General features: G+C 49.5%; 2 protein-coding genes across 3 annotated transcripts in view; both read right to left on the bottom strand.

The window, feature by feature from the left end:
• Positions 1-6,814, bottom strand: part of MX2 (MX dynamin like GTPase 2) — a 30,016-nt gene extending 23,202 nt beyond the window's left edge. Inside the window, exons 1-3 of one of the 2 annotated variants that reach the window (XM_036108021.2) lie at positions 6,693-6,814; positions 1,093-1,410; positions 375-567 (exon numbers count right to left, since the gene is read on the bottom strand). In XM_036108021.2, the coding sequence (XP_035963914.2) occupies positions 375-567; positions 1,093-1,341 (442 nt within the window). In that variant the 5' untranslated portion in view covers positions 1,342-1,410; positions 6,693-6,814. Of the gene's footprint in view, positions 1-374; positions 568-1,092; positions 1,411-4,598; positions 5,103-6,692 lie in introns of those variants that run through there. The other variant, XM_078071634.1, reaches the window with a different exon arrangement.
• A 4,502-nt stretch (positions 6,815-11,316) lies between these two features.
• Positions 11,317-26,774, bottom strand: part of FAM3B (FAM3 metabolism regulating signaling molecule B) — a 58,810-nt gene continuing 43,352 nt past the window's right edge. The window contains exons 4-8 of the mRNA XM_078059692.1: positions 19,821-19,879; positions 18,846-18,896; positions 17,789-17,876; positions 16,534-16,666; positions 11,317-11,447 (exon numbers count right to left, since the gene is read on the bottom strand). Of these exons, the coding sequence (XP_077915818.1) occupies positions 11,358-11,447; positions 16,534-16,666; positions 17,789-17,876; positions 18,846-18,896; positions 19,821-19,879 (421 nt within the window). The 3' untranslated portion in view covers positions 11,317-11,357. The remainder of the gene's footprint in view (positions 11,448-16,533; positions 16,667-17,788; positions 17,877-18,845; positions 18,897-19,820; positions 19,880-26,774) is intronic.

A 26,774-nucleotide genomic window follows, 5' to 3' on the forward strand; every position in this document is an offset into this window, starting at 1 on the left:
TCTTATCACACTACGATCCTGGCTAATCGCTTTTCCAAACGTTGAGAAAATTTTTCACATGTCCCCTGAGACTTAGAAATTCAACGTGGTCAAAGAAATGTTTCTACACTCTTTACAGAGACCACTGGAAAAACACGCAAGCTCCCTGGGCCTCGACTGACCCAGGCCCAGGGAGAGCTACTGATGTGAAAGGGGGTCAGAAACCCGGGGGCTGCAGGGGATCCCCCTCCCCGCCTCCACCAGCCAGCCCAGGCCTTGCGCTGCAGACCTAAGCCTCCCAGGGCCTGTCTCTGAAGCTGCTGGCCCCCCAGGGATGCTCTGTGGCCCGCGGGTGGCCCAGCAGGCTGCGGAGCGAAGCTGGCCAGGGTGCTTACCGCTGCCTCTGGGGAGGGCGACCCCCGACAGAGCCTCCAGCACGGAGCTCTTGCCCGAGCTCTGGTCCCCGATGACGGCGATGGCGGGCAGGGCCAGGTCCTGCTCCACGCCCAGCGCCCGCAGGGAGTCGATGAGGTCGATGCAGGGGCGCACCTTCTCCTCGTACTGGCGAGCCAGGCTGCGCTCGGGGCCCTGGAAGAGGCAGGATTCCCATCATCACCGGGACTTTAGGGCAGAATGTGTGCCTCCACTGATGTTGGGGTGCAGACAGGAGGTGGGAGGGCCTCCGGGAGGTGCCCGTGTTCTCTTCCTGCAGAGGCTTTGCTTCTGCCGATGTGGGGCCAGCTGGCTGGGAGGTGTCTCACTGAGCAGGGAGAAAGCACGCAGGGGTGGGAGCTCCTGGCCAGAGGGAGGACAGGAGCCAGGCCCTGGGCTGCCGAGCAGGGGTGGGGTGGGGAGTGGGGTGGGTTAGCAATGGTGGCAGTGACCACAGCAGCTGCAGGAAATCTCCCCTGGGAGGGAGGGAACAGAAGCCCCAGGCTTGCTGCCTCAGAGATCGGATCCCTGGGGCTTGCTGCAGGTGCCTGGGAGACTGCGGGGCACCGGCTTTCCTGCTGGGACTGGACCAGACTTGTGGGTTTATGGCTGTGATTGGGGCACTCACCTCTGGCCGGCGGCTGGAACGCACCCTTCCTGAAGTCCCTCTGCGTGACTTACCTTTGCCTTCTGTTGGCCCCTGCTTCCTTCTGGCTGCTGAGGGTTCAGTGTCAGCAAGTGGAACTCCTTGGTGAGATAAGCTGGATCCTGCCCTCTGACCTGACCGTTCGGGGGACACATCATGTGTCCTGCTGCCTCGCCGGGTGGCGGGGGCTGCTGGTGGAAGAAATTCAGTTCTTTTTTTGGTTGCCGTTGGGGACAAAACATCTTGCGCCTCTGGTATGGCCAAGAAGCGTGGGCCTTAGACATTAGCCGTCACTGAGTCAGAGCTGGTGGGAGTGCTCCCCGTTGCTCAGCACCGCGTCTGCCCGACAAGCTCTGTAAAGACACAGGATGGCAGAGTGGCCCACTGTCCCCAGGCAGTCTCCTCCCAGGCCGGACCTTTGCCAGCCCCGCCTCGCCCAACCCCACACCACGCACCCCTGCACGCAGACCCGGGGGAGACCTCAAGAACAAATCCGTGGACTTGTTGAATCTCCTTAAATAAGGAAATCATGTAAGTTATAGTAACCTCCATGATATAAACACACAATAAATTACTTCGCAGAGAGCCAAGCTGAGGAGTTTGCTCTCCCAGCAAATCAAGGGCTCCCTTTTGTCAAAGAGTAAAGGACACAATCGGTCTGTGTCCTCTCCCCCTTGGCGGCAAGGAGGCTCGAAAGTGAATCAGGGGGAGTCGTAGGGTCGTGGGCCTTGCCATGCTTTTTGGCTCTCGTCCGCAGAGTCTTATCAGGCCTTATTCTTGTTTTAAGATTTTGCAAGAAGAGAGAATTAGGGGTCCCCAGAAAAAGAAAGACGAGATACAACTTTCTTGACATAAGAAAGGTCATTTTAGGCCTGGGCCATCCTGGATTCTGGGCCTGACCTGCACTTGCCCAAAGCACATTTCTTGCAGAACCTCCTGGGATATGTTGAAACTGCAGAAGAATAGAGCCCAGTAGTTAAGGATTTTAAGGGAAAAAAAGAATGGAAGAACAAACAGCTACCATCAGGCCAGGAGATAGCCTAATGGTATCGGGGACAATCAATCGGTGATAAAACTCCCAGGGCTTGTTCAAAAGTAAAAGATTGGCCCAACACACTCTTGAGCAGCACTGCAGGATCTAACCCCCGTGAGCACGCAGATTCCGGACCAACTGGACCCAGAGAACTGATGGTGTCACCCTGGCTGGCCCTGTGCCTTCCATCACCGAGGACCCGGATTCTGTCCCTTAAGATGGCTTTTGCCCCAAGTCCGCACTGCGTCCCCCATTGCCCAAACCCCGACATGAATATGCACGTAAACCTTCCCCAGTTCTGTTGTTTGAGGAGACACTGCTTCGGGAAATATCCCCGGTGTTCTTTGCTTGTTCCAAGTACCACCTTCCTTGTCCTATTCTTGGGCTTGGTTGGTCGTGCCCTTTGGCTCGCGACGCCAGCAAGAGGCGAACCCAGTTTCGGGTAACCGTTTTACAAGCAATTTACAGCGGTGCATGTGAGAGATGGTCTTTAGGGCCATACATTCTCCGCCTTTCCTGGTGGGAGCTTGCGGGCCCCGGAAGGAGGGGTCGCAGCTGAAGACACAGCCGTGCCGCAGAGAGGCCCCGGGGAAGTGAGCGTGGAGAAATACCCACTCCTGGGACTGCGTGGCGGGATGGGGCAGCAGGATCCGATCAAGTCAGGAGCACAGATTCGTCTTTGGTAAGATAGAGATCATAAATGGTGGCACACAGGATAGGAGGAGACAGGAGGGACAGGAAGACGTGCCAGGGGGGAGACGCATGGGCAGGGGAAAGATGGCCGGTCGTGCTCGGGGATCAGCGAGGCCGCCCCCGGAGAGAGGGCTTCCTTCCTTCCCTCCCTCTCATCGGCTGCGAAAGCACCCGAGTGGGACCCTGCCGGCCCCCACTCCCAACTAGACCTTGCAGGGGCCGAGCCAGCAACCCAGAGGAAGAAGAGGCCCCAAGGGTAGGTAAAGGGTGGGACGCAGGGGGGGCCGTGACCGAGGACAGGAGGAGGCCCACCGGAGGCGACGGCTCCCTCGCCTGGAGGAGGTGCCATCTGGACCAAGGGACAGCGGACAGGGAACGGACGGAGTTGTTCTACATCGTCCCTGGGCCTCTGCCTGCGTCCCTGATCAGCTCCAGGGGATCCTCGTGGGATGGACGCTGCTGCTTGTCTCCTTCCCAGCATGAGACAGAGTGGGGGTGTGGCTGACCCGAGGACGAGTCACAAAACCCAGACCCGTGTGCCTGCCCAGGCCACAGACAGGACAAGCTCAGAAGGGTGGCCTGAGCTCATCTCCGACCCTGCCACCCTCGAAATGGACTCTCCCGGAGCCTCTGTCCACCGTCCACCGTCCACCCAGTCCTAGAGCAGCCGGGACTCGAGAGGGACCCGACAGAGTGACCTCATCCCACCATCCCTTGAGCTGGGTCCATGGAGACAGTGCCCCCTCTGTTGAAGGCACCCTCAAGTTGTGACGAGGTTACCTACGTCACAGGTAGGCCCCTGAGTGACATGCAAGAGAAGAAAAGGCATTACCCAGAATCGTCAGGTGATGGTTCCCAAACTGTGCGTCGGGGCACCCTGGGGAGCCTCCGCAAACTTGCAGGGGCACTCGTGGCTTATTTAAGATTTCTCAGGGGCACACAGAGACACCTGATGGACACCACACAACCTGCTGGTACTGAGTTGTTTGGACCTCACAGCAACAAGTAACCGATAGAACTCTCCGGTATTTCTTTTGGTCAGGGGTGAAGGGGCCGCTTGGCAGGAGGGTTATCTTGAGCTGAAGGCAACTGAGACCCTGCGGGCTCAGGAGAAACTTTGCCCCTCCCCCTGCCCCTCCCGGTCCCCCCCCCCGCCTTCCTCCCCGCCCCCTCTGCCCTCCCCCCACCCGTCCCGCCCCCTGCGCCCCGTGCCCCGCCCCCCACTCGTGCTCTCTCTCTCTCCGAAATGAATAAATAAAATAAAACCTTAAAAAAAAAAAAAAGAAAAGAAAACACTTCACAGAGGGCCACCATCCATGAGGATAGATTTGGGATCTCAATCTTGAAGACCAGCCCCGCGCTCCCCCAGGGTCTGTTCTCCCGCTTTTGATTCTACTGGAGCCTTTGCTCGGGCTCCGCCCCGCCCCAGGGGCGCCCAGTAGGCGGGAGGGCCCGGACCCCAGCGCCCTGCGCCCATCCCCCGCCCCCAGGCCCCCGCCCCCCCCCCCCCCCCCCGGGCGCGGGCTCTGCGAGGAGCTCGGCAGCCGCACGGGCTCTGCGCGCAGAGGGGAGAGCGCGGCATCCATTTCTCATTTGTCCTCCTTGGACCTGGCATCTTGCTGCGCCTTCAGGGTTATTCTAAAATTGCCACGATTGGGCCGAGTCTGTACGACCACTCAGACCTGTGGGGATAGTTTGCTTCTTTCACGCTAATCAAGAAATTTTGTTTCTCCTGAAAGCAGAATACAAGGACAAAAATCGGGTTCACCGGGAACTCGGCAGTTTCCAGGAAACAGGCAGGAAGTTATTACTCACAGATGCGCGTCTACACTTCCGCTCGGTCCTTGGCTGAACCCCGGGGCTCGGTGTGAGCGGCGGGGAGGAGCCGAACCTCCGACTGTGCTGGGAAGCCTGCCGGAATTGCTCGTGTCGTGGGTGACCCTGCGGCCGCTGGCACGACCCGGGAACACCCACCGCACCCTGAGATAGCTTCCCCAAATAATGCCAGGTTTGCTGGCACCGGCCAGAAGCTGGGAGAGGCGAGCAAGGACCTGCCCTGCCGACACCTGGATCTCAGACCTCCAGCCTCCAGAGCTGGGAGACGAGAAGTTTCTACTATTCAAGGCACCGAGCGCGTGTCACTTTGTTTCGGTGGCCCTGAGATGCGAGCACTCCGTGGTTTATGCTCATCTGTTCCCTGCAAATGCCTGTTTGCTGGGAGGACCTGGCCTCAGTGTCTCTCTCGAAGTAACACTTCGAAGGCGCCGTATTACACTCCATAGTGCCACGGGGACTGCCAAATGCTAGCAGGTGCCCTGTCCTTCCAGCGCGCCACTGAGGGGGCCCGGTGCCACCGAAGCCACGAGCAAGAAGGCACCCAAAGCCCCGAGACCAGGCTTGGGGGCTCGAAGTCTGACACCAGTTCCACCGTGTGGGTTTTCTTCCGATTAACTCAATTCTTTCACAATCTACCCAAAAATAGCATCCGATGCCACAGGCTAAGGGCTGGGTCCGGCAGATTGCTCCCGCGCACACCGCACCCCCACCCGGCCCCCCGCAGACGCCAGCCACAGGTGTCAACTGCTTCGGACCCACTGGCTACAGATCGGAGGTTCCAACCACCGCCACCTGGGGTTCCAATAATTTGCTAGAGTGGCTCACGGAACTCAGAGAACTTACTAGATTACCGGTTTATTATAAAAGAATGTGACTCAGGAACAGCCAGATGGAAGAGATGCCCAGGGCGAGGTCCGGGGGTGGGGGGGAAGGGGGCGGAGCTTCTGTGCCCTCCAGGGACCACGCTCCCCACAGTCCCCCCTGTTCACCAGCCTGGAAGCGCTCCAAACCTTCTCCTTTTGGGTTTTTATAGTGGTTTCATTGCACAGACGGAATTGCTTCAACCTCCAGCCGCTCTCCCTCCCTGGAGGTCAGGGGGCGGGACTGAAAGTGTCAACAATAATCACAGGCCAGCCCTACCCTAGGATGCTTTCCAAAGTCACCTTATTAACATAACACAAGACAATGCTCTCTCCATTTGGGAAATCCCAAGGGTTTTAGGAGCTCTGTGCCAGGAACAGGATGAAGATAAAATTATATACATATATATTTTTTCTGATATTTGTATATATTGCAAAATGATCACTGCAATAAATGTAGTTAACGTCTGTCTCGATACATTGTGACATTTTTCTTCTGATAAGGACTTTTAATATCTACTTTCTATGGGCGCCTGGGTGGCTGAGATGGTTAAGCGTCGGCCTTCGGCTCAGGTCACGATCCCAGCATCCTGGGATTGAGCCCCCGCATCCGGCTCCCTGTTTGGCGGGGAGCCTGCTTCTCCCTCTCCCTCTAATGTTCCCCAGCTTGTGCTCTCTTGCCCTCTCTGTCAAATAAATAAATAAAATCTTAAAAAAAAAATCTACTTTCTAAGCAACTTTCAAATACGCAATACAGCGTTATTAACTACATTACTGTAATATATAGCCGGGTGATGAGAGTTAATGTATCGTTATAATTCACAATATCACGGGGGCGCAAAGCTCCCACCCCACCCCCAGAGGCGTGTGCACCACGGATGCTGAGCGAGGCGTCCCAGAAGCCACCCCTTTGTGGCCACAGGGCCTTTGGTCAGCTTCAGGATGGGGGGCTGCCCCGTGCCTCCAGGCCAGCCACCTCCTCTAGAACGCACCTTGGGCGTGCAGGCCTGGCTGGGGGCCAGCACCAACCCAGGCCTTCCCAAATCTCCCGTGGGGCACCTTCAGAAACTTGTCTTTCTGCCTCCTGCCTTCTGGCATAAGCCACGTTTCCCGGGAAATCTTTTGAAAAAGCACGAACTGTAGCAGAACTGTTGCAGAAAGACATGGTGACGCAGCCCTCCCTGCACGGCTGCCGGGGGGGTCCCCCTCTTACCTCCGTGCCTCCTCAGCGCACACCGGGAGAGTCATCCCGTCCTTTTCCGCTTCCCTCTTATATGCTGTGCGGCTCACTCCCCATGAGCAGCACTAGCAGAAACGAAACAGATATCCCAGCCACAGAAATGAAACGGAAACAGCAACACCCTCCCCCCCCCCCCGCCCTGCCCGTGACTCATACAGGGGTCCTCAGCCTCCAGCTGGGGCAGGATTGTCCGGGAGGGCTGGGGCACACATGGTGGGGGTGGCGAGGGCTGCTGCCTGGGGCCGGAGAATCTGCATCGCAGAGGACGAGTCCTGCGGGAGGCTGGTGTCGGGCCCCATTTGGAGATCCAACGACTCAGAGCAACACGGTCCTACAGGACATTCTGTGATGATGGGAATGTTCTGTTCCTTGCTGTCCACTACAAAGGGGTGCCAACGTGGCTCCCAAGCATCCGGAACGAGGCTAGTGAGCCCGAGGACCTGACCGTCTTGCTCGGTGTCATTCTGATTAACTCAGCGGGTTAATCCCCCCGCCCGGGTGCCTCCCACACGCCCGCCCCTCTGTGATCTGAACGCTCTGAGAAGTCCCGCAGCAGCAAGCCTGAATCACACCTGACCATTGCCATCCTCTTCCCGCGCAGACCCAAAGGGGGAAGTCCGCAGCTTCCCGCAATGACCCGTTCGTTCAGTGCACACCCTCACGCTCCTGGTGGGTCCCTGCCCTGGGAGAGCTCTCTGCCGGGACAGGAAGAGGACAGAGGCCAGACTGCAGGGGGCTCCCAGCTGGTCCTCGGTCATGTCCCCTGCGAAAGTGCAGGCATGCGCCCAGGGGTCCTGCAGGTCCCCTGTTCTGTGCCTGAGTAGAGGTGAGTCAGGTATGCCTGTCACCAGAGCACAGCTGTTGGGGACCCCAGGATGCCAGCACTGCACAAGGAAGAGGAAGCAGGCCTCAGGCTGATCTTCCCCCAAATCAAAACTAACATTGTATATAAATCATGAAAAAAAAAAAAACAAACCCAAGCACTTCTATGTTCATTCATTTTACTTACTGCCCTTGTGGGCACGTTTTCCTTTAAAGAAGGAATTTAAAGGTTTAAAAGATATCTTTAGAATCCTGGCCTTGAGGGGCACCTGGGTGGCTCATTTGGTTAAGCATCTGCCTTCGGCTCAGGTCATGATCCCAGGGTCCTGGGATCGAGTCCCGCATCAGGTGCCCTGCTTGCGGGGAGCCTGCTTCTCCCTCTTCTCCCTGCTCATGCTCTCTCTCTCTCTCTCTCAAATAAATGAAATCTTAAAAAAAAAAAGAACCCTGGCCTTGAGAGGTCTTGGGGAGACAGTCTTGGAGATCTGTGCCCTGCAGGGTCTGATGCTGAGCACTGTTACTCCAGAGCCCCGGGGCGGGGAGCTGAGCAGCTCATCTGCAGCGTGATGCTTTTCTGTTTGACCACTGATGTCTTTTCTAGCAGTCCCGGGGCGTGTCTACAGCTCCAGGAAAGGCACCTGAAGGCCCTGGACAAGCCGGACAGAGAGGCCCTATCTTAGGTGGGGGCAGCAGGAGCAGCTGGGGACCTCCGTCTGCTGTCCAAAGAGCTTCCCCTCCTGCGTGCTCCCCATCCCAGCGGCCTCTCCAGGAGGGAGCAGGGGTGCCCACACATTCTAACTGCCAGGATGGGGTCCTTGCGGCTGGCGGCTGGTGACATGCGCAGCCGAGGGGGGAGCATGCTCAGCAGCACCGCTGTCCTGCTGCTCTCTGCTCAGCTCCAGGGGGCTGGGGCTGGAGGTGCGGGTGGGGGTGGTGAGAGGATAAGGATGCACCCCCAGCTGGCCTGCTGAGCCTCTGTGGGATGGCAGCCAGTGTGTTCAAAGGGTCCCGGCGCCCTCCCACCCACCCTCCGATGGCCCTTTCCTTCCAAGTTGGCATTCTCGGCTGTGCAAATAAGACCATGGAAACTACTTGGATTGATGAGCTGGAGGGAGCTGTGGAGCCCGAGGATCGAGGATCGGCAGGGGTTTGAGGGATGTGTGTTCCAGTGGGGTGCCGTAGCAGGGGGCACTGTGAGGTCAGAGCCCACCGCCTCCTCACTCTCCAGTGGGTTAACAATGGGGCCCGCACCCCAGGATGGGCGCGAGGAGTAGTGGAGGGTCCGCAGCAGGTGCGCTGGGCACATGGGATGTCATGTCGGCTCTCAAGCATGGTGCTGTCCCTAGGGGACTGGCCCTAGGCCGGGCAGTGTGAGCTGGGTGGGACAGAGTCCTTTAAGGGGCTGGAGCATCCCAGCCGGTGACACCCTTTTCTCGGTCAGGAACAAGCTCTGTTCTCAGTTTTGTGGTGTTCAAAGTCCAAGGCATCTTGGTAATGGAAACGCTGAGGTAAGTGGGAATGGGGGGGGAAGCCCCCACTTCAGGGAGGCAGAGGCTTGAGGCCCTGGTGTCCTCCCTGGAAGGGGCAGCTACTTCCAGCCTCCCCAGCTGCCATCCTTGAACCTGCCACAGGGAGGGGCAGGGTCTGCACTCCTCCCAGGAGAGCTCACCCCTGCTCTGCCCTGGGGATGGGGGCTTGGCTTGCCCTGATGGGGGCTGGACCAACAGGATGCTCAGAGCTGGTTGCCCACCTCCGTGTCATTGGCAGCTTTTTTTTTTTTTTTTTACTAGACTCTATTTTACTGCAGTTGTGGGTTCAAAGCAAAATTGAGAGGAAGTTACAGACATTTCCCATTTCCCGCTGCCCCTGCACATGCACAGCCTCCCCCATGATGGACATGCCCACCAGAGAGGTGCCTTTGTCCCAGGCGACAAACCTGCACTGATGCATCATCACCCAGAGTCCGCAGTTCATGTCAAGTTCATGCTCGGTGATGTGCATTCTGAGGGTCTGGGCAGGTGCATGAGGACACGCATCCACCTTACAGTATATACGAGTCCTCTGAGCTCCAGCTGGGCCCCCCACCCCCAGTCCCCGCTGCCCCCGCCTCACTGAGCACCCTCACACTCTCCAAATGCCTCATCCCCACGCCTCCTAGTTGGTCCAGACCCCAGAACCCCTGACCCCTCCTGCAGAGGGGGCCAGAGGGGCTTCCCAGTAAGGGGAGGACACAGCGAGGCGGCTGGTGGGGGACACGGGGCTCTGCGGGGAGGGAGCAGTCCCCAGCGCAGGGCGGAGGACGGCGTGGGCACAGCCGTCCCACTGCTGGCATTGCCCCCCGGCTGTGAACTCGCCCATGCAGGCTGGGAAGCGGATGCTGTCAGGAACGTTCCACAAGAGCTGCCAAAAGAAAACGCGGTGGCAGGGCCTACAAGACCCACAGCAGTGACCCAGGCCTGAAATCTCAAATGTGCTAATGTTGTGGAAGCCATTCTGCTGATGGCCATACTATTTAATGGAATAAAATGAAAGTCTGGGGAGAAAACACAAGCCTGATGAAGGGAATATGGCCAAGGTCGCCACTGGGGAGGACGTTTTCAGGAAGCTGTTTGGCAGGCGGTCAGCTCGGCAGCCGAGCGTCGGCAGGTGGCACCGTGAGAACAGACTCGGGGCCCTCCTGGATGCTGGCGCCCAGAGGCTGGGACATGTCCACACTCGGGGCCCTGTGGGCAGCAAACGGGACACGGACGGTCCGGGGCCCGCGCCCCAGGTGGGGATGTACCCGTGAGGGCCACCGCAGGTGCCAGCGGAGGCTGAGGGGTCCCAGCGCTATCTCAGGGCGGGGGAGCCTCACATCCCGGGACAGGATTCTGGGACGTGCTTGGCCAGGAGGCCCTGAGGCCTCATCCCTGACAGTGAACTAAGATCAATGGGGCTGTGAAAATGCAGTCATTCGGGCCAGAGTACAAAGACACTCCCTCCCCCTTTCTTTAGTACAGAAATGTCTATGGGTGCCAGAGCTTAGAACCCAAAGGGAACCGTAAGCATGTCCCTGGGGCGGCCATACCAAACCCCACAGATGGGCGGCTTAAACAGCGACATTTGCTCTCCCTCAGTCTAGAGGCCAGAAGTCCAAGGTGTTGGTCGGCCTGTGCACCCTCCACGGGTTCTGGGGGGGCATCTGCTCCAGGCCTCTCCCCAGGCTTGTAGGGGTTTGCTGGTGTCCCTGGGACTTCCTGGCTTGTGGAAGCGTCACCCGGACCTTTGCCTCCATGCTCTGTGTCCACGTCCCCCTTTGCATAAGGACACGATCACCCTGGCTTGTGGTCCACCCTACTCCTCCTAACATGCTACACCCACAACAACTCTATTTCCAAATACGGTCACATTCTGAGATTCCAGGGGTTAGGATCTCAACTTAGGAATTTTTGCAGGGACATAGTTTAGTCCATAATGGGGCCTGAGCCACAGTCCTAGCCAGTGGTTTGCAGACTCCCCGGCCGTAGGTCCGGTCCTACGGCAGTTCCGCAGCCCAACAAGCAGGGCTTGCTCCTCCCAACCTCTCTTTCCAGGCCACATCCCTTCCTTCCCTCACCATTCCCATCCATTCCAGTCTTCCTGCTCACGAATGCCTTCACTTAGAGACATTCTGGCATAAACGTACTGTGTGCCAAGACTGGATACAACCAGCAAATACTGCTCGCTTGAAGACAAACCTCAAAAACTCATCAAATGTTGACTGTTGGCTACGATTCTTGGGCCAGGCCACACCGCATGGGTCTACACATCACACGTTTATTAAGGCCGTGTGCAACGTTAGCTCGGTTGTTTCGGTATGCAGCCTTCTATCTGTACCTCTGCGGGCCAGCCAGAGTACCTGTTCCTCGCACTATCAGAGTGGTTGATCTGTGTGAAGAAAAGAAAAGAATTGTATTTATCCACTCATCGATTCAACAAATATTTAACGTGTCAGTTACGAGCAAAGTCATATAAAGAGAATCACTGCCTAGAACGGGATTTGCTCTAACCTACTCTGGGCACTTGATTTTTTTTTCTTAATAATATTTGAACCAGGTGTTAATGAAGCTCTAGAACTTTCCGCAATGACACAGATGTTCTATCATCCATGCTGTCCAGCACAGCAGCCACCAGCCACGTCGGATTCGTGAGGACTTAAAATGTTGGCTAGTGTGACTGATGAACTGAATTTTAAATTCTATTTTATTTAGATAAATGTAAACGTAAATCCAAATTTGGCTAGAAGCTGCCATATTGGACGACATAGCTCAAATGTTTAATTTTTAATTCTCTGGATGTAGGGCTGTATTTTTTTTTTTTTTTTTCAGGGAAACTGTAGCGTCCCTTGCTCAGCAAATGTGTGTTCATACTGACTGGGCTTAAGTCCTTCACATCTTTGATTCTTTCACAGATAACAGAGCACCTTAACCTGACACGTAAGAAGGATAATTTGCATTGTTATGGAACTGTGGAATTCTAATTTTACATTCCTTTTTACATAACAGCTTTACTAAGATGTAATTCACATACTATAAAATTTACCCATTTAAAGCATGCAATTCAGTGGTCTCTACTGTATTCACAGAGATATGCCACCATCACCATGATTTTAGAACATTCTCATCACCTGAACAAGCAGGCACTCCCCACTGTCCGCAGCCCTAGGCAGCCACTCATCTACTTTCTGTCTCTATGGATTTTGCCTATTCTGGAAATTTCATACAAATGGAATCATACCAATATGTGTGTTTTTTGTGTTTGGTTTTCTTCACTTAGCATATTTTGAAGGTTCGCCGGTATTGTAGCTTGGATTGGCATGTCACCTCTTTATGTGGCTGCATAATATTCCAGTGAATGGCTATACCATATTTTATTATACATTTTCAATCCATTAATCAGACATTTGGCTTGTTTTCCATTTTTTTGGCTATTATGGATAATACTGCTATGCACATTCATGTACAAGTGTTTGGGTGGACATATGTTTTCATTCTCTCAGGTAGATATTTATAAGTAGGATTGCTGGGTTATCTGGTAACTGTTTATCTAACTTTTTGAGGACTTGCCAGAACGTTTCCCAAAGCAGCTGTGTATCACATTTCCTCCAGCAGTGTATGAGGGGTCTAATTTCTCCACATCCTCGTCCACACTTCTTATTACATCTTGTGTGTTACAGCCATCCCAGTGAGTGTGAGGTGGTATCTCACTGGGGTTTTTATTTGCAGTTTCCTAATGGCTAATGATGAGCATCTTTTCACATGCTTATTGGCCATCTATATGTCTTTGAAAAGCTGATTAGTCAGATCCTTTGTCCATTTTAAAACTGGGTTGTCTTTTTATTATTGAGCTGTAAGAGTTCTTTATATATTCTGGATACAAGTCCTTCATCTGCACATATTTTCTCCCATTCTGTGGGTTACCTTTTCACTTTGTGGACGGTACTTGTGCTTTCTTCCGTTGTTTGTGCTTTTCGTGTCGTATCAAAGAAACCGCTATCTAACCCAAGGTCACGTTTTCTTCTGAGAGTTTAGTAGTTCTAGCTTTTACATCTAGTTATTTGACTGAGTTTTTGTATATGGTGTGAGGTAGGGGTCCCAATTTGTTCTTCAGCATGTGGATATCCAGTTGTCTCAGTGACACTCAGTGACACTTGTTGAAAACATGACTCACTCCCCAAAGGCCCCACATGGGAAAGCTCTGTGATGTGTGGAGGAGAGCAGAGTGCAGCGGTAATGGGTTCGCTGGTGTGTGGAGCATACGCAGCATGGAAATAAGAGTAGGAGGGGACTGGCTGGGCTGCAAATCAGGGGTCTTAGCTCTGGTTCCAGATCGCCAGGGACCAGGATGGAGACCATGCTGGAGGTGATGCTAATGATGACCCCGTGCTGAGTACACCAAGCGGGGCAGGCTGACCACCCACAGTTCAGCGTGAAGACAAGGAGGCTCAGGCATATGACATCATAGTCCTCAGGTCACAAAGCTCAGGGCGACGGTGTCCAGGTCCAAACCCAGGTTACGCTGCTTCAGACTTCTATCCTCCTTTATTTCTTAGTTTGTGAGTCTCGATTCCTCCCCCTTTATAAAGCTGGAATCAGCCTTAAAGTCTCTTACATTTTATTTTTATTATTTTTTTTAGAAACTGTTTATTTTCCATCAACCTTATTTCCATTTTGTTTGCCTTTGTGGAAGAGCAGCTTCAGACCACTCAGTGGTTGCTCCTACCCATTCAGTGGCCCAAGCGTGGGAGCCTGCAGACCAGTCTTCTGTGGCCGGCTGAGTCTTCAGGAGGGAGCTGCTGACTAGGCACAGAGCACACCCGCTCGTCTTCGACAAGTCTGTGATTTCAGGCTGAGTAGCAGTGAACTCAGTCCGGAGCTGGAGCAGTCCACTCTGAAATCCCTCCTGGGTCGCGGCCTTTTTGGCAGCGGCCTGCTCGTCTACTGCAATCTCGTCAGGATCTCTGTGGAAGCAAAGATCAGGCCCGACCTCCCATGCGTGTACCCAGGAAATGGTGCCAGGCGTGAGCAGAACTTCCCGGGCCAGCATCCCTCACATCGGACCCCCTGAGTGGGCTCCGTTGTTGTCGCAAGGGATGGCGATGTCCACGTCGTGCAGGGGGTAGTCTCTGCTCCACAGAGCGACGGTGGGAAGGTGAACATAAGGCACCTCTGTGACAGGCTGGTGGCCAGCCCTGCGATCAGTAACCACCAGAGTCTGGGCTCCCGGAAGGCTGCCTGGATCTGGTTAGTCAGTGAGGGTTCCGGGGGGAGGCGGACGGCAACAGCACACTGCAGCCCAGCTCACTAGCCAGGATTCATGGATGATAGGACACTGACATCAGCCAGGTTTTCAATGACAACAATGACATGAGCTCCAGCACTCTGGGTTCCAGGCCTTTCTCTGCCAGCTTCTCTCAGGTTCTCCTCAGATTCATGATGTGGATGCCTTCACTTTTCCTTCTGTAGATGTACTGCTCCATTTGCAAGTCAGTGTTGGTGCCACTCAAGTGGGTTCCTGCTGCAAGGAATTTGAGGACATCCTCCTCCTTCACTTGCAGGACATCAGGGGCTCTGGTCATGGGGACAGTTTCCCTTTAAGTTAGGACGGGAATGCGGAACAACGCCACATGGACCCCTCAGGTCACAAAGTAGTGTGGAAAAAAACAAGTCTCTTACATTTTACAATTCAGTTCAGTGGGTGAGTGGGGCTGGTGAAGGCTTCTGAACGTGGGAATGACCTGTGGGCTGTGCTTGGGAAGCCAGCTCTGGGAACAGCACGGGATGGAGGTGATAGTGGCCGGGGACCAGCCAGGGCCTGGGAGGCCTGCCCCACACAGCCCCTCACCACCCCTGGGGAAGTCCACACAGCAAGTCTGCATACCCAAAACAGGAAGGCATAATGATTCCTCCATTAGTACTTGACTCGAGCTTTGGGTGAGATCGTCCTGAGGCCCTGGCCCCCAGCTCAGGCCTCACCAGCATCTGAGCAAACCCTTTTGTGCCCCCAAGCCACTAATAGCTCCCACCAAAACCGCTCACTGCACTCAGGTTAACGCTGAGTAAAAGGGATTCAAGCTTCACTCCAGGCCTTTCTGATACCATGGACACACTCAGTGATGAGGGCAGCACTTCCTACAGGGCCTGGCCTGCGCTCTGGCCAGGTCTCTGACCCAGGGCAGGTGGGGAGAGGCCGAGGGAGCTGGGCGGGGGGGTGGGGATGGGGGGGGTGAAGGGAGGAGGGCACAGGGTAACACAGCTGGAGAAGGAGCAGAGTGGCTGGAAGGTGATGTCAGGGGGAAGCTGGGATGTGCCCATGGGATTGGGACTCCATCAGTGCAATCAGTCCAACCCTTCCTGTGCATCAGAATCACCAGCCAGGCCCCACCCTGCGATTCTAGCTCAGGTGGCCTGCAAAGTTGCTCTGGGTTCCAGGACTCTGCTCAGGTCCCTTCGAGTTTCTGGTTCCTGGAAGGGACACCCTTCTCCTGCGAAGAGTCGGTGACTCCACTCCATGGCCGTGCTGCTAATCCTTCCTCTCTGGAAGCTGTCCTGTCTCCTAAAGAGCCGCGTCTCCCAAAGAGGCTGTGTGACCGTCCCCAGAGGTGCCAGCTTGTGACTCCAACAACATTTGCCAGTGCTCAGTTGGAATTTTCACAGGCGACCAAGTTAATTCACTAGAACTCGATTCTCTAGCTCTTTACTATTCTTCCATAAAGAGGACATGATGGCGGGCGCTTATAATCGATCGTGCACTGAGCTAGGGCAACAATGCGAGCTCTGTCCGGTGCGTGTGGCGCCCGAGCGTACAGGCTGGGTCAGCCCCATTACCCGGCGCTGTTACCGGGCTCTGAACAGAGGCGAGGGGCCGAGAGGCTTGCCGCAGCCTGTGTTGGCTGCCCCATGACAGGAAGGCGGGACCAACAGCCCATTAATCACCTACTTTTGGGCGCCTGGGTGGCTCAGTCAGTTGAGCCTCTGTCTTCAGCTCGGGTCATGGTCCCGGGGTCCTGGGGATGGGTCCCGCGTCAGGCTCCCTCCTCGGCGGGGAGTCTGCTTCTCCCTCTGCCCCTTCCCCTTGCTTGTGCTCTCTCTCTCTCTCAAATAAATAAGTAAAATCTTTAGGAAAAAAAAAGAATCTTCTACTTTTAAACAGATTTGGAAAGTGTGAACTTCAGTCAAGTGCCTCTTCCTGATGGGCAAGGTCTACAAGGCCGTTATGATGATTTTACTTACAATGACGTATCAGGCACCTACCATGATTCGCCCAGGACTCAGGAATGCAGAGTCTCAGGCACATTACCATGAGAGAAGCAAGGGCTCAAACCCGGGCAGCCGGCTCCGCGAGGCCCTGTGCGGCACGCATTTTGCACAGGAATGTCTTGGAGGCAGGAAGCCATCAGAGACCTACAACCTTTCAAACCACAGGGCGTCCTCTACTAACCACTTGTGGGAAGTAACATTTAAAAAGCACTCACATTTTCTCTCTGAATGTCTGCAGGAAGCTCAAAGCCTTTTGCTGTGAGAAATACCCAGCTTGACCTGAACCGAATGTTCCTGATTTGTTTACTTCCAAGTGCTTCTATGACCTTCTTGGCATCCTCCTTCAGCCTGGGGGGAGAGGGGGAGGGCGTGTAAATGTCGCAGGCGGAGACTCCGGTGGGTCACACTGCGGATGTCCTAGGAAAGAGGCTTCTAGAACAACCCACCTCCTCCTGGGGCATACAGCGGGAGGATGGCAAATTTCTAGTTAATCATGTGATGACATCAGGGACTCTTTAAGCTTCAGTTTGGGGCACAGAGTTTTAATTCTCAATTCTCAAATCCCCGTGTCTTGGGATCCAATCACATCCTCATGTTCAGCCAACATAATTTTGGGTCTTTGCTGCCCCTTCGGTTCACTGACCACAAAAGGAGGCAGACAGAAGTTGCTGAAAGATGAAAGGACAGGTCAAAAGGGTCCCTTTCATTTTCAGAAAGGTCAGTATCAAAAAAGAAAACAAAAATCTAAAACAACGCTACCATTGTAAAAGTGGGCAACTTACAGTAAGCAAAGGAAGGAGGGCAGAAAGGAAAAGAAAAAAAAAAAAAGAGCTCAGATATTCCTGAGTTAAATTGGCATTTTTCCAAGCATGTATCAGATAACTTCTGTCTGGTAAGATGCTCTATTAAAAACAGGATCTGAGGTCAAATAAATTTGGGGAATGCCACATTCACGAGCCACCTTGAAACTCACAGGGCACAGAAGTACTCTGAGATCCTTGGAAGTTTGGCCGTGAACACACACGTGTTTACTCAGAACAGCAAACTTCCGAGCAACACAGGAGCCAAACCAACTTCTCCCTCAGGAAGTTGTGTGTGTGTGTGTTTCCTTTTCATTTGATTGCCATTCTTATAGAGAATTCTTCTCAATTTCCTTTCCTATTTCTGTAAGTCCCACACTGGGTTTAGCTTTTCTGTCCTAATTATGGTCTGTGGCGGTTCTGTCTTGCTACCTGAGAATGTTCCTTAGCTTCTAGGACTTATGTACTCTGCTGGCTACTCAGGTTTTTTTTTTTAGAAACACAGTCTGCTTTGTCATGGGCTCCCATTCCTTCTCCTTAGGAAAGCATCTTGCTCCTTAGATTTGCATTCTTTCCTAGAGGATGCTCCTCAGGGGCCCTGACAGGCCTGGTGCTCTCTGCCAGCCGGCTTCCCCCGTCCCCCCACTGTGACAAATCGGTCCACACTCACCTACTCGCACCGTCATCTTGGGTCACCATGAAGAGCAGGGACTTTGGAGGTGCGCTCTGAATAAAGTTCGTCATCGGTCCAGAGTTATCTGTTGGGTCAATGCAAACCGGTTTTAGGGTCTTCCTTGTTCGCTTGCCCGGGACACTGTCCCTCCTCTGCGCTTAGCTGCTGTGTCCTCTCTGGATCCTCCAATGCCTGGAGCTCATCTCCACTAGTGAGTGGCCGCTGGGCTCCACGGTGGGACCAGCAGAGGTGAGGGGCACGAGCAGCTTGTGGAGATTCTATGAATCTAACTCGAGGCCAGAGACAATGTGGCCAGCACAGGTGTGGCGTTTCTCTGCAATGACCACAACAGAGTGGTCCCGGGGCACTAATGTGCAGAATGGGGGTGAGAAATCAGACTTGCAGACCAGACTGAGCACAGCAAGTCTTTGCTAAGAGACGAATCTGTGCCTCACGGCAACAAAAGGAAGGCTAATCTCAAACCCCATTATTTCCCACTGGGGCATTTATTGCACAGTTCCCATCAAGTGCGTCCAGACATTTATTACTGTTCTCTTTATAAAGCCTTGTTTTAAATAATTCTCACGGCTCAATAAAAATAGAAGGGGCTCCTATATCCTGACTGACCTCTGTGCTCAAGCCCAGTGCCCAGACTGGAGAGACCACGGAAGGAGAACGTGCACTGTGCGTCCTGGGGACGTGTGTGCTGAGCGCAGGGGGGCAACATGAACAGGACAGGAACAACGATGATGTTCAGGGCTGCATGCTGATCACATTATTTTACATATATTTGATTTAAAAAAATGTTTTCTCTTATTATCTGATGAAGGAACACAAATAAAAGGCCCAGGACAAGTGTGACCAGAGAAGACATTTTCTAGATAACGCCTTCAAACTCGATCATACGACCTCAATTACAGACAAGGAGGGCTTGTGTAAGACTGTTCTAGAATACTCCTATGAGCTTCTGGCAACTTTTTTAGTAGACAAAATAAAAATGTTTGACACTTTTGTTTATCTTCATGCTTGTAATTCATGAGAAGAGTTTTCTTACCACCTCCAAACATATCAAAATACTGTGTTGCTATTGCTTTCCCAGTCATATCTGAAAATAAAAGAAATAGTTTTTAAAAGAACGTTCACTGGACTCGGGGTCCATCTGTGGCACCGAGCTGCTCAAACGGCACGTTCCTGTGTCCAGGAGGCCGGCTGATCAGCTGCTCTAGAACTTCCTTCCCACGGCTTCCAGCTAGTTGGACCCTCCACTCTTTCCTGCTGCCCCTGCCTCTCCTACGGGAACCCCAGAGCGCCCCCCTCAGCCCCCTCTGCTTCGTACTTTAGGTTTTCCAGCGGGATTCTCAGAGTGGGTGTGTTTTGTCTCTGTCCCACAGCCCCAAGGTCAGGGGACTGCGCGCTCTGCGTGCTCCCAGGGATGGCACACAGAACCCTTTCCCCAAACCTCTGACAGGTCTCATGGTCACGGACCCCCAGTGGCAACTGTGACAGCGTGCTTCCCCAGGCCTAAGAGGAAGCCAAGCTTTGCTCCCCTGAGGCCCTAGTTGGCTTTTCTCACAAAGGTGGGGTGACCTCTGCAGGGTCACCAGGAATCCAAGGGTGACTCCAGGATGGTCTGTGCCCCACAGCCTGCTTATCTGATTTGACCCCTGCCTTCTGCTGGTTCTTTTTTGGTTTTTTAAAAGCCTATTTATGTTTGACTTTTTTTTTTTTTAAGTTCATTTGTTTTTAGTAATCTCTATACCCAACATGGGGCTCGAACTCAGGACCCTGAGATTAAGAGTCCTACGTTCCTCTGAGCCAGCCAGGAGCCTCGGACTCTTTTTTTTTGTTTTTCCAGGAACCACAATCTGTAAAGTGAGGTATTATAAAAATAATCAAATAATTTTAAAATGCTTTAAAAAATAAGCCTAGACTAGATCATTCGCAAAAATCCTCAAAAACCCAACGTATCTTTGAAAATGCAATCACGGAACTTTTAGAGAAGTTTGAAAGAGAACATTTAATAACTCACAGTTGACAATGGCAATATTTATCCCTCTTCCAACATTTCTAGTCTTTTCTCCCATGAGCCTGAAATGAAAATAAGAGTCAGTCAAAGAATCCCTTTCTCACGAAGCAATGAGTAGGGCTCCCTGTTCCATAAGCTCTTCTCGTGGCAGAACCACTGCCCCAGCCATTGGCACTTACCATTTCCTTGAAGATACGCATGGGCCTTGGCTCAGCTCCATTGAGAGTCACCCCCATCCTCGCTCCGCACATACCCACCCCCAAGGTTCTATAGACTCAAGTCCCTTGGGGAACCTGGAAACTGCCCTTAATCCTACAATCTAGACAAATGGCCAGGGAGGGGAAAATCTAGGATTTGTTGAGCACAGGCTCTTTACAAACATTTTCTCACTGAATCCTCAACTACCTCCTGAGCATTCATTTTTCCACCTTACAGATAGGAAGTCGTAAGAGGTGGATCAGCTGGGCACGGATCTGACCCAAGTCTGCTCCCCACGTATACACCCTCTTGCCTCGTACTGATGGAGGCCTTGCTGGACTCTTGGTGATCCTTTAATCCAGCCACAAAATGTAACCCAGCTTAGCTCCTCAAATAAATACTTTCTATTACTTCACTTAATTTCCATTTTTAAATTGGAGAATAGGATCAACTTCAAATGAACTGTGCCCTAAAACCAGTATGAAGACTGACTTTCCTGGAGATGGTATTTATTACTGAAGATCCTAGAATTCTGTGTGTGTGTGCGTGCACCCTCGGTCAAGTTTTTCTTTTTTTTAAGATTTTATTTATTTATTTGATAGAGGGAGAACGAGAGAGAGATCTTAAGCAGGGGGAGGGGCAGAAGGAGAAGCAGATTCCCCGCTGAGCAGAGAGCCTGATCCCAGGACCCTGAGATCATGACCTGAGCTGAAGACAGACGCTTAACGACTGACCCACCCAGGCACCCTCCCTCTGTCAAGTTTTAGAGTCAGTGATATGCTGGCATCACAAATAGAATTTGAAAGTTTTCCTCCTTTTCCCATGCTTGGGAGTAGTGAATACAGCACTATAATATTCTGCTCTTGACACATTTATCTAAACTCCCCTGGGGGCTTTCTAGTCTAAGTCCTTTTCAGAAGGGTAGCTTTTTTTTTTTTTTTTTTTTTTAAAGATTTTTTATTTATTTATTTGACACAGAGAGAGATAGTGAGAGAGAGAGAGCACAAGTAGGGTGAGCAGCAGGCAGAGGGAGAGGGAGAAGCAGGCTCTCTGCTGAGCAGGGAGCCCGATGTGGGGCTCGATCCCAGGACCCTGGGACCATGACCTGAGCCGAAGGCAGACGCTTAACGACTGAGCCACCCAGGCGCCCAGAAGGGTAGCTTTTTGACAATTTTAGAGAATATTCTATAATATCTTGAAAGAGAAAAAGAAACTTCCATTTATGATAATGGAAAGTGGGGGTAATCTGAACCTAACTTCTCATAGAGGAAAATTTAAAAATGGGATTTAAAGAGTATCTATTTGACTATATTGGAGACCTAACAGGAAATAAAGAGCTCTGAAGCCAGAATGTGGGGGGACACTTAAGTTTCAAGTGGGTGAGCCCAGCAAGTAAAGCTACTTTGCCTCAGAAGCATTTGCTAATTCCAGAAAAAGTATCAAAGGAGATGAGTAGCACTTTTGACAACCACGTGAGGTGAGGCCTGGGGGACAAAAGTTGGAAGACAGGGCCCACCAAAGAGAAGGCCATGTTACATCCTCCAATCTTATTTGGGTTGGGGTCAAAAATGGTTGAATCTTAAAAATAAGAATGAACCAGAAATAGATCAGAACTTGAATAACTGCAGCCAAATTTTAAGTCAACCGGGTGGGTCCCCCAAAATCTCAGTCTTTAACATTTATTCAGATCATTCTATTCTGGTCATGATTCCAAGTTCCTGGTATAAGCAAGCAAAAATCCTCAGAAAAAGAAGATACCATCTAATACCTCAATTAAAAAAAAATGCAGAGGGTGCCTTGGTGGTTCAGTCAGTTGAGCGTCTGCCTTTGGCTCAGGTCATGATCCCAGGGTCTTGGGATCAAGCCCCGCATGGGGCTCCCTGCTCAGTGAGGAGTCTGCTTCTCCCTCTGCCCCTTCCCCCACTCATGCTCTCTCTCTCTCAAATAAATAAAATCTTTTTTTTTTTAAAAAAACCCACAATTTCTCAAATACATGCTCTATCATGCTATCAAATGTCACCTGGCATATGAGAAAAGATGCCGACATAAACAAGTACCAGTGAAACCAGCAGAAAATAATAGATAATAGTGACAGACTCATAAGGGCTCCAAACAGATTATCCAAAGGATTTCAAAATAACTATACTTAATATGCTAATGAAGACAATAAATAAAAGCAAAACATTTCAAGCTGGAAACTATGAAAAAATGAAGATTAGAAGAAGTACAAAATGAAGCTCTAAATCTAAATTAATGTAACAACTACAATCAGTAGTTAATGGAGGGGTTTCACAGCAGATCAGGCACCGTAGAAGATCTGGTGAGCAACAGTTCAGAGGAAAACAGCTCTGCCTACAATGAAAGAAAGATACAAAGATGGAAAATACAAAACAGACTGAAAGCTATAGAGAATATAATAATAAGATCTGACATATGTTTGTCAGGGGTCTCAGATGATCGATCAGGAGAAGGTAAATGGGGCAGAAGATGCAATGATAGAGAATTTGTTTAATGTGATGAAGGACTTTGATTCATACATATTTAAGAGGCACAACGAACCCCAAAGAAGATAAAGCAATAACAACAGACACAGCAGGGTACAAGTGCTGAAAACCAAAGGCAAGGGAAAAATCTTAAAGATAATCGGAGAGGGGGAAAAAGGCAGTTACTTGTTACTTTCATCGCCTCAGCAATTCAATTGTTAGCTGACTCTCAAGAGAAACAATGGAAGCCAGAAGACAATGGAACAGCATCTGAATGGGTTGAAACACAACCTGGAAAAATATCTTTCAGCAATGATGATGAAATAAAGGTATTTCAGAGAAATGAAAACTGAGACAATTCACCACCAGCAGATCATACAGAGGCTTTTGTTCTGTATCTTTTGCTGTAATAAATCTTATCTGTAAATATTAGCTGTTCCTGAGTCTTACAAGTCCCTCTTGGAGATCATGGAAGTTGAGGATAGTTGTGCAATCCCCCAAAATAATATCCAACTGAAATATATGCACGTGTGCACCAACAGACATGTGATTATATTACACATTTGATGTATGTGTGGACTTATTTCAGCTTATTTTCAATTCTAGAGTTTCTTTGTTTTTTTTTTTATTTTATTTAATTTTTGAATATGCAATACATCACATGGTTCAAAAATCACCATTATGTGGACAGAATAAAATCATACCCAAAGAAATCTTCTCTATACCCTCCACTTTGTTCTCCTCATTCCCTGTTCCCATGTCCATTAATTTATTTTAGTTTCTGGTTTATCCTTCTGGGGTTTGTTTTTACATCAAAAATAAGCAAATTGTGTATGCATAATTAATATACATTCATGTATATGTTTTTTATATATGTATATATACATGTATGAGTACACTTACATATAAGTATATTCAAGTATATGTCTGTATTCCTTATTATATTCTTTTACAACAAACTGGTAAACGTGTTGCTCTGAGTCCTGTGAACCATTCTAGCAAATTACCAAACCCAAGGAGTGGGGCATGGGAACTCTGATTTACAGGCAGTCAGTCAGAAGTATACTGATAATCTGGGACTTGTGATTGGCATCTGAAGTCGGAATGGGGCAGTGGGAATGTCTTGTGAGACTAAGCCCTTAACCTGTAGGGTCTGAGGCCATCTTCAAGTAGATATATCAGAATTGAATTGAATTGTAGATTCCCAGCCCCCCCAAGCTGGTGTTGCAGATAATTGCTTGATGTGGGGAAAAATTACCACACATTTGATGACCAGAGTACAAATGCACTCAGAGTACAGCAGTTTTCCTTTATGTACCCCAAAATAATGTGGCTCACTCAAGAAGAAACAGGTAACTTGAGTAGCTCTGTATTTATCAAAGAAAGTGAAATTTGTAGTTAAAAATCTTCTCATAAAGAAAACTCTAGGCCAGAAGGCTTCACTGGGGAATTGCACCAAACCCTTAAATAAATAATACCAATTCTTTACAAACTCTCCCAGACTATTGAAGAGAATACTCACCAACACATTCCACCCTGATACCAAAACCAGAGGAAAAAAAAAAACCACAAGAAAACCACAGACCAATATCTCTCATGAACACGGATACAAAAATTCTTAACAAAATTTTAGCAAACTGAATGCAACAATATATAAAAAGGATACTATATCACAAGCAAGTGGGATTTATCTCAGAAATGCAAGATTGATTTAACATTCAAAAATGTAATTCACCATATTTGCAGACTAAAAAAGACAAACCATATAATCACCTCAAGAGATGTAGAAAAAACATCTGACAAAATCCAATACCCATCACTGATTAAAAACTCTCAGAAACCTTGAAATAGAAGGAATTTCTTCAACCTGATAAAGGGCTTCTGTGAAAAATCCCTAGTTAACATCATACTTAATGATGAATGATGGAATGCTCTCTCTCCAAGACAAGGAAAAAGGCAATGATGTCTACTCTCATCATTTCCATTCAGCATTATAATGGAGGTTCTATCCAGTGCAATCAGGCAAAAAAAGAAAGCAAAGGCATGCAGATTAGAAAGTGGTAAAACTGCCTTTTATTGGGGGGGGGGGTGGTTAGCTGACCATTACCATCTATGTAGAAAATCCAATGTAAAAGCAAAACTACTAGAACTAATAAGTGAGCTTAGCAAGGTTGTGGGATATAAGATCATTATACAAAAATCAATTCTATTTGTATATACTAGCAATGAACAGTTGGAAATTAAAATTTTTAAAAATATACTACAGCATCAAAAATGAAATACTTAAGAGATAAATATAATAAAAGAGCTTCAAGATGTGTACACTGAATGCCATAAAAACATCTCTGAATCAAGTTAAAGAAAATTTAAGTAAACGGAGAGCTAACTATGTTTATTGAGTAAAAGATTCAATATTGTTAAGATGTCAATTTTCCCCAAATTGATCTAGAGTTCCAACGCAATCCCAATCAAAAGCCAACAGGCTTTTGTGTAGAAATTTATAAGCTGATTCTAAAATTCTATGGATATGGAAAGAATCTAGAATAGTGAAAATAATTTTGAAAATGAAAAACAAAACTGAAGAAATTATGTTATTGAGCTTCAAGAATTACTGCAAAGCTACATTTATCAAGACATTGTATATAGTAAAAAGACATATAAATAGAAGAGAATGGAGAATCCCGAATTAGATACACACATGTATGGTCACTTGATTTTTGCTAATGGTGCAAAGGAAAATCACTAGAGTAAGATAGTATTTTGAATAAATGGTGCTAGAACAATTGGATATCCACATTAAAAAATTACTTCAATCCAAATTTCACACCATACACAAAAATTAACCCCAAATGGGTATCTCACAGGATATGAAATGAAAAATCTAAAACTATCAAATTTCTAAAAGAAAACATAGAAGAAGATTTCTGTGACCTTGAGTTAGGCAAAAAGATCTAAGATATGACACAGAAAGTATGATCCTAAAATAAAAAACTGGTAAACTGGACTTCATTAAAATTAGGAATTTCTGCTCTTTGACAAACACAGTTAAGAGAAGAAAAAGACAAGCCACAAACAGGGAGAAAATATTTGTAAATCATGTATTCGATGAAGGACTTGTATACAGCATATATAAAGAAATCTCAATAATAAGAAAACAACCAAATGAAAATGACCACAGACTTAAATAGATACTTCATTAAATAAGATATACATATAGCAAATAAACACATAAAAAAGAGGTGCACTATCATTAGTTATTAGAAAAATGCAAACTAAAACCTCAGTCAGATACCACCGCACCCCTATTAGGATGCCCAAGATTAGAAAGACTGACCATACAAGTGTTGGTAAGTATGATGGTGGATCGACTCTCATACACTGATGGGAATCTCACAGGTACAACCCTTTGCTTTCATCCCATTTTCTTTTTGTTTGCATGGTTTCTGAAAAACAAAAAAAGCCCAATGTAACTCTTATCCTTCTTTCTTTATAGGTAAGCTGTTTTTTCATTTTGGTTTGTTTGCCTCTGGCTTCTTACAAGATTTGCTCCTTGCCTTTGGTCCTCTGTAGTTTGAATATAACATACTTAGGTGTAGATTTTTTTGGTATTTATCTTACTTAGTATCATTAAGCTCCCTGGATCTGTGGTTTGGTGTCTGTTAATAATTTTGGAACATCTTCAGCAACACTACTTCAAATATTTCTGTTCCTTTCTCTCTCCCTTCTTCTGGTTCCCTATTACACATTATATCTTTTGTACTTGTCTTACTGTTCTTGGATATTCTGTTCTGTCTTTGTTTTTTCCTTTAGTCTTTTTTTCCTTTTCTTCCTCTTTCAGTTTGGGAATTTCTATTGACATATCCTCAAGCTCACTGATCCTTTCCTTGGTTGTATCTGGTCTACTGATGAGCCCATCAAAGGTGTTTTCCTTTTCTGTTACAGTCTTTTCAATTTCCACTATTTCCTTTTGATTCTTTCTGAGGAATTTCATCTCCCTGCTTGCATTACTCAGCTGTTCTTGTATTCCATCCACCTTTTCTATTGGAGCCTCTGGCATATTAATCATTATTGTTTCAAATTCCTGGTCTGCTAACTACAAAATTTCTGCCATATTGGAGGTAAGTTCTAATGCTTGCCCTATCTCTTCAAACTGCGCTGTTTGCCTTTAGTATGCCTTGTTATTTTTGTTGAAAGCCAGACATGGTATGCCAGTTAAAAGGAACAGAGGTAAATAAAATGTACTGTGAATCTTTATGTTCATCTGGCTAGGAGTGCG

This window comes from Halichoerus grypus, chromosome 1 (genome assembly GCF_964656455.1).
Source record: "Halichoerus grypus chromosome 1, mHalGry1.hap1.1, whole genome shotgun sequence".
Lineage (NCBI taxonomy): Eukaryota > Metazoa > Chordata > Mammalia > Carnivora > Phocidae > Halichoerus > Halichoerus grypus.